At 42.4% G+C, this 15,367-nt stretch overlaps 1 protein-coding gene across 1 annotated transcript in view; it reads right to left on the bottom strand.

Annotated features, from left to right (window-relative positions):
- The window catches only part of CDH13 (cadherin 13), a 643,409-nt gene that overhangs the window by 60,013 nt on the left and 568,029 nt on the right, over positions 1–15,367 (bottom strand). The window contains exon 7 of the mRNA XM_011970562.1: positions 9,127–9,269. Within this exon, the coding sequence (XP_011825952.1) occupies positions 9,127–9,269 (143 nt within the window). The remainder of the gene's footprint in view (positions 1–9,126; positions 9,270–15,367) is intronic.

Raw genomic sequence — 15,367 nt, 5'->3', positions numbered from 1 at the left:
TGCACAGCCTGGATTTGTTGATTTTGTCTCGTATATTTGTTTTCTATTTTCTGTAATTTTCTTCTGGGCACTGGTTTAGTGCATCCCACAAGTGTTGACATTTCATATTTCTATTTTTGTTTTTGATTATGAGTTATTTGGAAGTGTACTGCTTTATGTTCAGTCAGGGTGTTTCTGGTTATATTTTGCTACTAATGTTTAGCTTAATTCCATTGTGATTGGAGGATATACTATAAATAATTGCAGTTAAAAACATTTGTTAGACTTTTCTATATGGCTCTGCATGCAACCAATTTAGGTAATTTTCCTTGTGAATTTGAAAAGAATCGACTCAGTTGTAGAGTTCAGAACTGTATATATGTTAGTCGATGAAATATGTTAATATTTTATTCAAATCTTTTACATCTTTACTCCTTGTTGTTTTTTCTTGAAGCTAATATGAGCGATGTTTTAAAGACTCCCACAGTGATTGCAGATTTGTCTACTTCTCTTTTTAGTTTTCTCTGCCCTGTATATTTTGAACCTGCACTGTCCAGTGCATACAGATTTAGGATTGTGATGTCTTTCTTTTTGATTGCTCCTTTTATCATTATGAAATGGCCTCTTTACCTCTTGTCATGTTTCTTGTTTTAAACAGGGGTGTCCAATCTTTTTGGCTTCCCTGGGCCACACTGGAAGAAGAAATGTCTTGGGCCACACATAAAATACACTAACACTAATAATAGCTGAAGAGCTAAAAAATAAAAAGCACCACAAAATTTCATAATGTTTAAAGAAAGTTTATGAATTGGTATTGGGCCACATTCAAAGCCATCCTGGGCCACATATAGCCCACAGGCCGTGGGTTGGACAAGCTTGTTTTAAAATATATTTTCATGTGTTTTTAGGTGAGACTGTATTACCAAGGTATATTTTTCTTTTATTTCCATCCTTCTTTGTTCTTTTATTTAAAGTGTGTCTGTTGTATGCAGCATCTAGTTTGCTGATTTTTAAAAATAGTCTGATAATCTTACTTGAAATATTAGTCTAAACTAAAAAACATTTAGTTTACATTTTACATTTGACTATGGTATAATTAGGTTAATACTTACTGTATCACTTTTTTGTTTTATTTGGCCATCTTTTAATGTTGTTTCCCCCTCCTCTCTTGTCTTGTTCTGGATTAGTCAAATATATTTCCTTCTATTAATTTGTTAGTTTTACTTGCTTTTTATATTCTTTTAGTAATTACCCTAAGGATTATACAATATTGATACTTGACTTATTACAATCTAATACAAAGTATTGCTTTAACTACATCTCCAATGCTGCAGAAACTGTTTTAACTACATTTATAGTGTCTCACTTTTTCTGTTATTGCTGCTATGCATTTTAATTCTATAAATATTTTTAACTGCTTATGTCCTTATAATTTTACTTTATTTACTTTTTTACTTTATACATATTTAACTTTCTATTTTTATGTTTCTTGTGTTTCTATGCCTCTCTGGTATCATTTTCCCTCTGCCTGAAATATTCTCTTCAGTAAAAAGCATAAACCTGCTTGCAACACGATTCCTTTTTTTTTTTTTTTTTTGCCCCAGAAGTCTTTAATTCACCTTGATTTTGAAGGGAAAATTTTGAGGACTATAGAATTCTAGGTTGGTAGGTATCTTTAAAGTGCTCAGAGAAATGTCATTCCATTGCCTTCCACATTCCATTACTTCTATTTAGAAGTCAGCCATAAGTCATATTGTTGCTCATGTGTAGGTAAATACCTCTTTTATTCTCAGGCTATTTTTTAACATTTTCTCTTTGATATTGGTTTTCATTAGTTTGGCTATAGTATCCTGAGGTGTGTTTTTCTTCAAATTTATCCAGCTTGTGGTTTGCTAAACTTTTCGAATTAATAAGGAGAATGTCTTTCATCAATTTTGGAAAATTCCCACACATTACGTCTTCAAATATTTTTTTTCCGCTCCATTATCACTCTCCTATCCTTCTGTAACTCCAATTTCACACACAAGTCTTTTCCCAGATTTTTTCCCATTCTTCATCCTCATTGTGCTTCCCTTGCAATGTTTCCTATAGATTCATATTCTAGGTCAAAAAACCCATGTTCTGCCTTTAAGTCTACTTAATGAGTTTTTAACATGATGATATGTATTTCAGTTCCAGAATATCTATCTGATTCCTTCTTAAAGATTTCAACTCTCTTGTATAATTCTCCCTGCTTGAATCTCTCTTTTACTGTAGCTCCTTGAACATACTAATCATATTTATTTTAATGCTCTTGTGTGCTAATTCAAATATCTGGATCCTCTGTAGTCTGATTTTTCTCTCGGTCATCACTTACACATTCTTGTTTTTTACAGGTCAAGTAATTTTTTAAAACTGTAAATTGGGCATTATTAATAAAAGATTGGAGAGGCTTCCTATGACATATTCTGCTATGAGTTTTTTCCTCTCTTGTATTTGCCAGATAGGGTGAGGTATTAGTCCATTTTCATGCTGCTGATAAAGACATACTGGAGACTGGGCAACTTACGAAAAAGAAAAAATGAGGTTCAATTGAACGTACAGTTCCACATGGCTGGGGAAACCTCAAAATCATGGTGGAAGGAAAGGAGGAGCAAGTCCCATCTTACAGGGATGGCAGCAGGCAAAGAGAGAATGAGGAAGACGCAAAAGCGGAGACCCCTGCTAAAACTGTCAGATCTTGTAAGACTTATTCACTACCACGAGAACAGTATGGGGGAAACTGTCCCTATGATTCAATTATCTATCACTGGGTCCCTCCCACAACACCTGTGGATTGTGGGAACTGCAATTCAAGATGAGATCTGGGTGGTGACACAGAGCCAAACCGTATCAGATGGGGACTTGCTTCATCAACTTAGTAAGGGTCAGACTGGGCTGCAAGATGAACAAGACTGAGTCAGCTTCTGGCTTACCCCTGTTGCTGAGTATGGTCTGACTGGGATTTTGATTGAAAGTCTAGAGTATCTCAGCCTGAAAGGCTCCAGGAAATCCAATTCTTCCCTTCAGTGGTTACCATCCTAACTCTCCAGCCATCCCACACCCCATCCTTTAACCCCTTGTACCTTCGAAATCTGGCAAATACCTCAAATGAGAGAATGGCTATATATTTGAGGAGAGCTTGCTTCCTTTGGTAGGTCTCTCTTTCCTGTGAGACCCAAGGATATTTCACTCTGTCCTTTACAGCATTTGTCCACAGAGGAAAAGCAGCTTTGTGTTTAAAACCCCTAAAGTTTCCAGTTTGTCATGAAAGCTCCTTGTGATTCTGTCACCCATTTCTAATTTGTTTTCCTCCATCTTAGGCTCTCTGCAGGGGCCAAGCCTGACTTACCTAGAATCAGACAACGCCCCCAGAACAAAAAAAGGTTTTCTTTGTGAAATAATTTTTCTCTCTTTGGTATTTTAGTTTATCTAGGTTTCACTGCTTCTGCAGCTCCCTGATTCCTTTACAATTATGATTTTTTATATTATCTGATTTTTTAAATTTATCTAGATTTTTCTAGTTTTACAGTGGAGATATTTCCTTACTATATCCTACATGGAAGTTCCTGAAGCCATATATTTTATCAACATGTTTTGGCATTAATTCCCGAGTTACTCTTTGTTTGGAGAAATCAATTTATTTTGGTTTAGCTTTCTTAGTGTTATATGCCAAAAATTCTTATTCTTTCATTCCATCAAATAAATTAAATTTCTAAAAAGCTAATAAAAACAAATGCTCACTTTGGATAAAGTTGAGACATCAATTAGCACTATTTACTTTTTTTTCTTTTTTTTTGGAGACAGGGTCTCATTCTGTTGCCCAGGCTAGAGTGCAGTGCTGTGATCTTGGCTCACTGCAGCCTTAAGCTTTGACCTCCCTGGGCTCAGGTGATCCTCTTTCCTCAGCCTCTTGAGTAGCTGGGACTACAGGCATGTGCCACTGTGACTGACTAATTTTTGCATTCTTTTTGGGGATGGAGTTTTGCCATGTTGCCCAGGATGGTCTTGAACACCTAGACTCAGGCAATCTGCCAACCTCAGCCTCCGAAAGTGCTAGGCTTACAGGTGTAAGCCACCGTGCTTGGCCTACTAACTCTGATCTAATAGATACTGTTGGTTTTTCCTGGTTAAACATAATACTTAGAGGTAAGTTTTCGGTGAGGCAAAAAGGAGCTTTTAAACAAAAGTTGCTCTGATTTATAAGGTCTTTTGAATTTATGTTCTTTTTGCTGTAAGTCCTTTGGGTCTTGTTCAGGATTATTATTCCTAACGATGGTTTTGTATATTAATGTCAACCTGGTTTCTATTTACCATTACATCTTTGGGGACATTTTAGCTCTCTGGAAACATCTGTGGCACTAGATTTTAAATTTCCTTGTCTGATATTAGTGTTAACAGAGTTAGACAACAAGTAGATTTCAAGCTGTATTTTTCTTGGGTCATAGAAGGATCATTCCTGGCTCTACTCTTTCCTTTCTGGAACCCCCACTGGGGTGGGATTAATATGTAGTGAACATTTAATATGGCTTTTGATGGAGAATCTAGAGGGTACAGCACTTCACTCATTTCTCACAACAACGCTATCAGTAGGAATTATCTTCTTCATTTTGTATATGTAGAAAATGAGACTCACAGTCTATAAGAAGCTTTCCCAGTTACACAGCCAGACAATTCATACAGGTGTATGCTGAATGTTGAGAAAACATAGCTGAGACTCAAAGAGTCTCATAGATGAGAAACCGCTGTAAGGTATCGTTAGGTCCTGACTACATTGTACATTATTTCTTCAAAATCAGATAGCTAGTAAGTGATATGGCAGAAGTTTAGACCAGATTGCTGCTTCCACACAGAAATTTTAAAGAATGTTAAAAATGCAAGAAACTAAAGGTAGAAAAATGCTATCCCAACAGTACGATTTTTAGAAAGTCAACTACATTCGATGTCTGTTTCCTAATCTGCAAATTTTGGTTTTGTTCTTCTTAATAACCAGGGGCAAAGTATTTACACACATAGTGTCACTTAATTGATTACTGCATACCTGTAAAGAAGGCTCTTGCTTCTGGTAACAATTCAAGTATACTGCATTTCTAGTTTCTTTGGATTTATAATTGCACGAAAAATTTCACAAAGAAATGCCAGCCATACTGTGCTATATTTCATCCATACTTCATCACATTCTTTGCTGAGAAATTTCTCTACATATACAGATACTTCTACAGAGTACAGAACCCTGCCATTGTTACTTTAGCTGACCAGTAATGGATACTTTTCATTTCACACAGCATCTTAAACATTCTTGGATTATTTTCATCCCAGAGTATGTACTTGGTATTCTGTCTAGACCTCTTCCTTCTGGAAAGCTTTTCTGTTCTCATAAGTCCTATCTCTTTTGTATGGGCAACTCCCTAAGCAAAATCTCTCCTTATCCCATTTCTATCTTACCAGCTTATTCTGGGACATAATCTCAACACCCACCCCCAAAACAGGAAGGACCAATCCTCTGAAACTCATCCCCTGTTTATGTTGCTGAAATCATCATTCCTGATTTCTGGACCAGAAACCTGAATATTGCATTTCTCTGGTTCATGTTTAGTATAAACTCTCGACAAAGATTTGTTTCTTACTTTCAGATGTTATCTAGGTTCTTCCTCTCTGGTCCATTCATGTTATGCTTGTGCAGACTCCGACCCCATCAACTAAGATACCTGCTATGGCTTCTAACACATTTCCCCACTGCAGGCTGACTTTTCCCGAACTAACCTCACTATCTTGGCTTGGTCTTCTCTCTTCTCTTACCTGTATTTCTGCCGCAGCTGCCTAATACCTCCCTCCTCACATCTTGCCATCATCGCATCCATTTTCTATGCTGCTATAGGATGTATCTTTCTTTTTTGTGTGTGTGTGGGAGGTATATATATTTTTTTTAGTAGAGATGGGGTTTTGCCATGTTGGGCAGGCTGGTCTTGAACTCCTGGCCTCAAGCGATCTGCCCACTTCAGCCTCCCAAATTGCTGAGATTGCAGGTGTGAGCCACTGTGCCTGGCTGGGATGTATCTTTGTGAAACACAATGTTTATTCTGGGGGCAAGTGAGTGATACTGTCAAGGCCAAAGTCCTTGGCATAGCGTGTGGAGCATTTCATGATTGATTTCATGATTTATTCTACAGGCGTGTGAGTGCCTGCTCTAAGTCAGGCACAATGGCAGGTGCTGGGCATTGAGCACAAGACCCAGTTCCAACTTTAGAACAGTCCGGTATCCACACACTTCTCTGCCCTTATCTTTGCACACAAAGAACCTGCCATGCTAGCTTCCACTAATGCTGACCGACTTCCCAACTTCTCACATATTTATTCTTCTAGAATGCCTTACCTTTTAAAAAAAAAATAGTTAAGTTTTATTGAGCCCTTGCTACATGCAAGGTATTGTTCCAAATGCTTTATAGGTAATGACTCCTTTAAATCTTACATTACTTTGCTAGAGCTGCCATAACAAAGTGCCACAAAGGAGTGGCTTACACAGCAGAAATCTATTGTCTTACAGTTCTGGAGGCCTGAAGTCCAAGACTGAGGCATCCGCAGGTTTGGTTCCTGCTGAGGTATGTGAGGAAGGCTCTTCTTCCAGCCCCTCCCCCAGCTGCTGGAAGTTTGCAGGGAATCTTTGGAACTCCTTGACTTGCAGAAGCATCACCCTGATCTCCGTCTTCATTTTATGTGGTGTTCTCCCTGTGTGCATGTCTGTGTTCAAATTCCCCCTTTGATGAAGACATCAATCATGTTGGATCAGGGCCCACCTTACTCCAGCATGACCTTATCTTAACTAACCACATCTGCAACAAGCCTGCTTCCAAATAAGGTACATGCTATGGAACCAGGGATTAGGACCCCAATATATCAACATTGAGAGGACACAGTTCAGTCATAACAATTGTTAAAGTAAATTAAAATGGAAATTAGGCCTGAAGAATCACTGGGCAGAAAAAGCCAGTTAGGTTTCATAAGTCACCTTAACCTTGCTTGATCTGCAAACACAAGCAAAACTGAACATGAGCGATTTCTTTTTTTTTTTCTTTTCTTTTTTTTTGAGACAGTCTCACTCTGTCGCCCCAGCTGGAGTGCAGTGGCACAATCTCAGCTCACTGCAACCTCTGCCTCCCAGGTTCAAGCGATTCTTCTGTCTCAGCCTCCCGAGTAGCTGGGATTACAGGGGTGTGCCACCACACCCAGCTAATTTTTGTATTTTTAGTAGAGACAAGGTTTCACCATATTGGCCAGGCTGGTCTCAAACTTCTGACCTTGTGATTCACCCACCTCAGCCTCCCAAAATTCTGGGACTACAGGCATGAGCCACTGTGCCTGGCCAACATGAGCTATTTCTTATAAATGCCTGTATTAAAGAAAAATGAAATTTAAGGCTAACCAATCAGAAGCTGCCAACTAACTCTTAACACCAGGACTAGCATGCCCTACATTTAATCAACATATCCTTCATCACGCAGGTGAGATGTCCCCTCTCTCAGGCAGCTCTCCATGACTACCCTCCCCGGCTGGACAGGGGCTTCTCTCAGCTTAGCTCCATCAGAACAGTTAGGACACGCTACTGTGATCTTCTGTGTACTTGACTAATCTTCCAAATAACTCATGAGCCCTCTGAACACAAGGACCACGTATTATTCATCCATGAGTCTCCAGGAGCAAGCACAAGATCTGGTCCAGCTCTCAGTTGCTGAACATTGTCTACCTGATATTTCATCATGTCAGTTTCCTTCTCAAGAAGTTACAGGGTCTTCTGGTTGCCTGTTCTATCAAATGAATCATCTGGCTTTGAAGATGTGACTTTTTCACATACATCCAAACAGATTCCTACATATGCACTTAGAGCGGACACAACAGTTATTTTTTCCTTTTCTCACCTCTGTGCTGTGCTGCCTTCTAGTTTTGATTCCTCTGTCTTAGATTCCTGGGTAATGACACTCATCCAAATCCTACCCATTTTTCAAGGCTAAGCTCAAGGCTTGCCTTTATTGTGAAGCACTCTCCACCTATTGTATGCCACATGGATTGCTCACTTCTTAGACTTGTCTCCTAATGGTTTGTGTGAGTAGCCGGCAGATGAGGACCAGGACTGAGAACTCTTAGTTCACCCTTGTTGAGTATAACAATGGGCACCTATAAATATTCATCTTGATATGGAAGGACTGAAAAATGAGTCTTTAGCCATAAACAGCTGGCTTTTAGGAATAATAGGGAGAACAAAACTTCTTGTGTGATTGACACAATACATATTGTAGCTTAACATGTCCCCAGACCAACTGAAATGCCCTCATCTCAGTTAATGGCAAATCCTGTCAGCTCTGCATTCAAAATATATACGACCTCTCTTTTTATCATCCCCTCCTAGTCTCTGGTCCAGGCCACCATCTTGCCTAGATTACCATGCAGTCTCCGAAGAGGTTGCCCTTCTTCTGCCCTTCTGCTCAGCAATCTGATCTCAAAAGAGCAAAGAACAATCATGGCACTTTGAACTTTGCCTTCTTTCTGCACGTCAGCTCCATGAGGACAGCTATTGTTTTGTTTACTGCTGTGCCCCCAGCACCTAATCAGGGACTGGCATACGGATAGTGCATTATCATCTTTTGAACGAATAGCAATTGCTTTGTGGTTGTGCAGCCACTAACTAATTGTACCTGCTGCCTTTCCTTGGCAGCGCATCATAATAGGATAAAAGCAAAGGGAACAATTCAATTGTCAGGGTCAGTGATGTCCTCTGGGACTTTCTTTCAACTTGCATTAAGTCCAAGAGCCTCTTTGCAAATGAGAGCATGACACCAAGACAAAGCACATCAGCGTGGCTTTCTAACCTCCACGCTTGCCCAAGATGGGACAGGGTGAGTTCACTGCTCTGACCTCTCACCAGACATTACTTGCTTTCCAAAAAGATCCGAGGACTCTGGGACGTGGAGATATTACTGAACTCAATATGTGTATATTTAAACATTTACTTCGCTGTTCCCACACACTTATATTCTTCCCAAGAACACCCCTGGGTGTATCAGAAGAAATTTAAAAAGGTAAAAGTATATTTGTAGTAGAAAAGTATACTCTTGATGGTCTTTGTCAAGTACTCACCACTGTCAATTGCCAGGAAGAGAGCAGTGTACACGCTGTTGTCGACAAATGGGGACTCACGGTCCAGCACAGCTGTGGTGTCAACAGTCCCATTGATGGGGTTAATATTCAGCCAACCTGCTGGGTCCTTGTAAACAGAATACCTGAAAACAAATCCCAACAATGTCACACTCTGCATTCAAAGCAGATTCAAGAAACATTTACAGAGTGCAGGGCATGAGCTCCTATGAACCCAAAACCATCATTTCTGTTACAGTTGCTCATTCACAAAGTCATGAGGCCACTGACTCTGGGTTTGCTTTGTGTTAAGCACTTTGTGTGTGTGCCTCCTTTATTCCTCTTGACACTCCTAGGAAGAAGATGCTGTTGCAATCTGCCCAGCTCTCACAGAGGCAAAGCAGAGTTCACAGTCCAAATCCTGAGTCCAGGTCCAGTCTTGTGTCTTTCACTCCTGGGATACATCTTGTCTGTGGATTAGTGGGAAAATTGCTGTTGTGAAGGTACAAGCAAGGCACATCAATGCTTGGAGAAGAACTCACTACCTCTGATCCAGGGCAATATTGGGTACCTCACAAGGAATGCTGCATCCTAACCAAGACAGGAGGAATAGATAGTATGTCATCAGAGATGGAGAGGACAGAAAAACCAGGAAAAGAGAATATGACTTAACAAATTGTATCAGTCCATCTTCACACTGCGATAAAGACATACTAAAGACTGGGTGATTTACAAGAGAAAGAGTTTTAATAGACTCACAGTTCCATGTGGCTGAGGAGGCCTTACAATCATAGTGGAAGGTGAAAGGCACATCTTACATGGTGGCAGATGAGAGAGAATGAAACCAAGCAAAATGCGTTTCCCCTTATAAAACCATCACATCTCCTGGGACTTATTCACTATCATGAGAACAGCATGGGAAAGACCTGCCCCTACAATTCGATTACCTCCCACAGGGTCCCTCCCATAATATGTGGGAATGCAAGATGAGATTTGGGTGGGGACACAGCCAAACTATATTACAGATGGAACAGAGACATTCATTACGATGTAGGTTACATGCGGGCAAGAAATTTGTTCACTGCTGTGACACCAGCTGCTTGAACACTGCTTAGCACATACGCGACACTCAATAAATATTTGCTGGGTAAATGAATATTTAGGGACTAGAAAGTAGAGGGTTGTGTTTGAAACAGCTTCTTTAAGGGAACTAAAAGTTAATGAGTTTTGAGAAACAGATTAGACAAGATTGTAGAGAGCCTGAACTACTGTTTTAACGGGTTTGGACTTTGGATAATGGGAAACCATCCAAGATTTAAAAATGTTACTTGTTTTGAGGCTGCTCTTTTGAAGTTTAAACAATACAGAGATGCACAGAGTAAGAAATAATAGTCTTATCTATCAGGGAGACTCAAATTGGGCATGATTCAGCTTTCTTTGAATTGGGTGGCTTGGATAACGTGCCACTTGCAGACCTAAGCCAGAAAGATGCTGTTGGCGCTTTTCTGCCATTTCCTACTGATCTTTGAAGTATATCCCCAGGAAGAGACATGGGAACTGATAGCTCCTTGGTTTGGTAAAGATGCATGAGGTTGATTTTCTCTGCCTTGTATGGCCAAGTTTGGGTCTAAGGATGTTTAAAACCTGATTTAACCAACAGGATTGAAAAATCTCCAACTGAAGGGCTTGGAGCAAATGACTTTCAACTCTTCACAGGGAAAAAGATATCTACCTCCTAATCCTGGAACTTGGGAATGTTACCTTACAAAGCAAAGACTTTGCAGAGCTAAGGATTTTGAGATGAGATTGTTTTGGGTTATCTGGGGGGTGTTTGGGGGGTGCTAAGTGCAATTACAAGTGTCCTCAGAGGGAGATGTGAGACACAGAAAAGGAGAAGACCACATGACTGCGGAGGCAGAGATTGGAGTGATGCGGCCACAAACCAAGGAATGCTGCAGCCACCAGAAGTGGGGAGTGGCAGGAAGGATCCTCCCCTAGACCTCCAGATGGAGCATGGCCCTACCAACACCTTGGTTTTGACTCAGTGAGACTGATTTTGGACTTCTGGCCTCCAGAACTGTGGGAGAATAAATTTCTAGCCTCCATGTCTGCAATAATTTGTTACCGTGGCATAACTGATTTATTATAGTAGGTATAATATCCCCACTTACAGATGAGGACTCTGAGACACAAACCAACAGCTACTCAAGTCGTAGAGTCAGGATGTGGGCCCAGGTGGTCTGACTTCGGAGCTGCGACCCTGAACCCACACTCAAAACTGCTTCCCAGCTAACTTAGTGACTCAGGGTGGGTGGTCACCAGGTATGTTTCATCTGAAGGATCTTACTTTGAAAAAGATACTGAATTCTGAGAAAAGGTGGCCTCTGAGGATACAGTTAGGTTGAATCGAAATGTGGTAGGCGGGATTATGCAGATGTAGGTGGAAGCAAGGGGGCTGCCTCCTGTGTGGCCAAGGAGAAGAAGAACTGCCCTTGTCCATGACTTAAAGGTCATCTTGGGGACAGCAGTGGGATTGTTACCTGGCAGAGGCTGTGGTCACTGAGGAAGGGATGGTCAACTTGGGTTGTTGAGAAGGGGAACCAGGGAATAAGAAATTGTTGGCTGACAAAGGGAATGGGCATCTGTGCAGTCACCACAAGCCTCACGGCGCCCCAGGACAGACAACAGTTCACCTACCACCCTTGCCTGGCCACTATCCAGAGCCCCTCTGAGTGCTCCTAGCCTCTCCTGGAGTCTCAGCACCAACCACCTGGAGGTCTTTGGGCTTCCAGTCAGCATTGCCAGATGCTCTGATGCAGCGCTGTTGTAAATTTAATTCACACGAAGGCACTCTGATTTGGTATCAGTCCTTTTCGTGTTGGGGTCATGCGAACTGACCCAAGAATCAAATCAAGTTTTTGTCCTGCAAAGTGGATGTACCAGATCCCCCAACTGCAGAAGGACGCCAGGAGAGGCTCCTGCTGATGCTTCCAGGAAGACGTCTGGTCTGGTCTTTTCTAAAACAGCCTCGGGGCGCAGCCTGCATTTCATATTGATAGTGACACAGCTGCAGCAGCATGGAGCCTTACATTGCACCGGCTGGGCACCGCTCCAGGAGCTTCCAGCATCTACGCCTTTAGCCCGCAAACCAGCACTGGGAGGTTGATATTATTCCTCCCCTTTTACAGATGAGGAACTGAGAGGCCTAGAGATATGTGAACTTTGCCAAGGTCATTGGTTAGTATGGGGCATGGTTGGGATTTGGAGGCTGGCTCTCTGGTGCCAAGGCCTGCTGTCACCCTCTGTGCTGCCTCTGCCGAGCCGTTCACATCGCCATCATCACATGGCCGTTACAGTCATGGACTTTGGAGAGGAAAGGACCTGGGTTGTAACTTTGAGCTTAGCAAGCTACTTCTCTGTGTTTCCGCTTCCTCCTCTGTGACCTGGGGACAGTCCCACTGGTGTTGTCGGGTAGCTGTGAGGGCAAACTGAGGCTGACACAAAGGGCTTGGTCTCGTTCAGGGCACTTGTGGGGGAGCTGTTGCAGAGTCAGACTGTGGGTATGTTAGTGGCTCACTGGGGTCATGGCCTCGTGTGTCCTCCCTGGTGTGACTCACATTGTCCCCCGGAATGTTTCAGAAACATCCGACTCAGCAGAGCCTCGGGGAACAATGCTTTGAAGCTGCCACTGTGACAGGGGACAGATGGGGAGAACGGATGAGGCGAACGCGGGCTTCCACACGCCCTTGCTGCTGCAATGATCCTTTCACTATTTTGTGAAAACAGAAGCGATGAATTACTCACGAGAATGAACTGCTTTAAAAACGCCAGCCTTTCGTTTAAAGAGTCATTTATGCTTCCACCTGGCAAACTTCTACTGTGTTTCAAGACCCCACTCATACATCTCCTCTCGTTCACCCGGTGTGACTTTCCCAGTAGAATTAATCACCCTCAGTAGGTCTGTGCGAGGCACATGCACTGGTAAAAATGCTTTTGGTAGCCTAACACGGGCCCTGATGGCTCTGCCATCTCCACCAAACTCTAAGCTCCTTGGTGTCAGGACAGGTAAAAGTTGGTCATTAGACACACAGAATGCTTCCTTGGGCCCAGCTTGGTGCTAAACCCCTTAGGAGCATCACTACATTTATTTTTGTGATTCACGACAATCTGATGAAGTGGGTATTGTCCTTGTTTTAAAGTTGAGGTAACCAAGAATCAGAGAGGCTTAGCAACTTGTCAAAAGCGGCCCAGTTAAGAAGAGGCAGAGCTGGAATGTAGCACAGCACGCTGGATTCCAGGGGCTGGGCTTCTCGGTGCACAGTGTTTTTCATGCCCAACGCCAGGGTTGTCTGCTCTGCACCAGGGCCAAGTAGAGTGCCTGGACACAGAGGGTGCCTGGTAAAGGTTTATTACATCTTTTCTCCTTCAGTTGGAACAATCATGGGGATGGAAAAAGCAAAACAAAACAAAACAAAAAAACCAGGCAACTCATCAGGTAACAAGTTTCCTGTTGATCTAGGAGTGATTGGCAGTGGTTCAACATATTTGAAATAATGAAAGTTTTAAATGAACCGCATTCTATTCCCTGATTACTCAGCTCAGTTTAGAAAATAAATAAAAACTGAATTAAATAAATTTGGCTTTCATGTTTGGTGTACAAGCAATGCTCTTTGATGCTCCCTCTGTCATTCCCTTTTTGTCTCACGATGCCATAATTTTGCTGTACGATTAACATGTTTGCTTGTTGCTTTTCAAAGAAATAGTTGTATTCAATGAAATGCTTAGAGACATGAACTCGGAGGCAGTCCTCAGAAACAATACTCAGCACGGTTAGGCCTGCTTGTGCCGTATTTCCACGGAAAGCCAGGGCTTCGATGATTTTACAGGACAGTGTCTCACTCTTTTTCTTCCTTAAAAAAATAATCAAGTATCTAGAGCTGTGCTATTTAACTGAGTTTTCACAGGACCCTTTCTGCTCCCCTCTGTTTGCTTATTTTATTCTATTTTTTGAGATGGAGTCTTGCTCTGTCACCCAGGCTGGAGTGCAGTGACAGTGATCTTGACCCACTGCAACCTCTGCCTCCCGGGTTCAAGCAATTTTCCTGCCTCAGCCTCCCAAATATCTGGGATTACAGGTACCTGCTGCCATGCCTGGCTAAATTTTGTATTTTTAGTAGAGCAGGGTTTCATCATGTTGGCCAGGCTGGTCTCGAACTCCTGACCTCAAGCGATCCACCTACTTTGGCCTCCCAAAGTGCTGGGGTTGCAGGCATGAGCCACCACACCCGGGCAGTTTGCTCATTTTATTTGGCACCTCCTCCCATGGGAGACCTCAAGGAGGTATGCCCGCCCCACAGATGCCCTGGAAGTCCAGTTTGCTGCTTCTACTCAGAACCACACCTGCAGACAGAGGAGGACAGAGGGACACTCATTTGCTGAGCACCCATGTGATGCGAACTAAGAGCTGGGTGGAGACACTGAACGGTGGAGCCATCGTCCCCGATGTGGAGGGAGAAAAGCCAAGACCACGGAGCAGCCTGCTCTCCCGCTTCCTGGCTTCTGTACACTTGTGTCCAATCAGCCTTTTTGACCAATTGGCCAGGCACGCTATGTAAATTTCTGACATTTTCAAAACTGTCTTTTTAATAAACCTTTCAGTGTAAAAATACCAATGTGCAAGATGTTTTCAATGCTTCTAGGCCTAAAAAATGCATACGCCTTATTAAATTGGAATTTCCGGGCAATTTATCTGTAATGTGAACTTTGCTTGTTACAGGAAAAAAAATCAAATTAAAAACTGAGCTCATTTCAGCCTGTAATGTAGCTTCACAGAAGCTGCCCTGAGTGCTTGCCAAGCCTCAGCCTCTTCTGGGTGTCAGTGTTGGGAGATGCAGGGCAAACTGATTAACAGAATCCGAGTTGCAGGCAGTATAGTGGGGGTGACTGGGGCCTGCGCCACCCTGGGAGGCGGGCTCACTCTCAGCAGGGGCCCCTCGGAGCAGGGAAGAAAGCTTCCAGGCAAGTGGCCAGGGTCAGCTGTTGACCTGGAAGGACTTCCAGAGCCGAGGGCTGCCAGCCTCTGCCCTCAGGGGGCTCAAATATTGGAGGGAAGGAGAAAGAGATCGAAGGTTTGACAAGTCCCTTCTGTAGGCTTCTTGGGGTCATTCGCTTTCTGTGAGGTAGGGCAGTAGTCCCCAACCTCTGTGGCATGACACACTGGTTTTGTGGAAGACAATTTTTCCAC

Source organism: Mandrillus leucophaeus, unplaced genomic scaffold, assembly GCF_000951045.1.
Source record: "Mandrillus leucophaeus isolate KB7577 unplaced genomic scaffold, Mleu.le_1.0 Scaffold10, whole genome shotgun sequence".
NCBI lineage: Eukaryota > Metazoa > Chordata > Mammalia > Primates > Cercopithecidae > Mandrillus > Mandrillus leucophaeus.
Note: the sequence above shows the minus strand (reverse complement) of the source record. Positions and strands in the feature narration are given on the sequence as shown.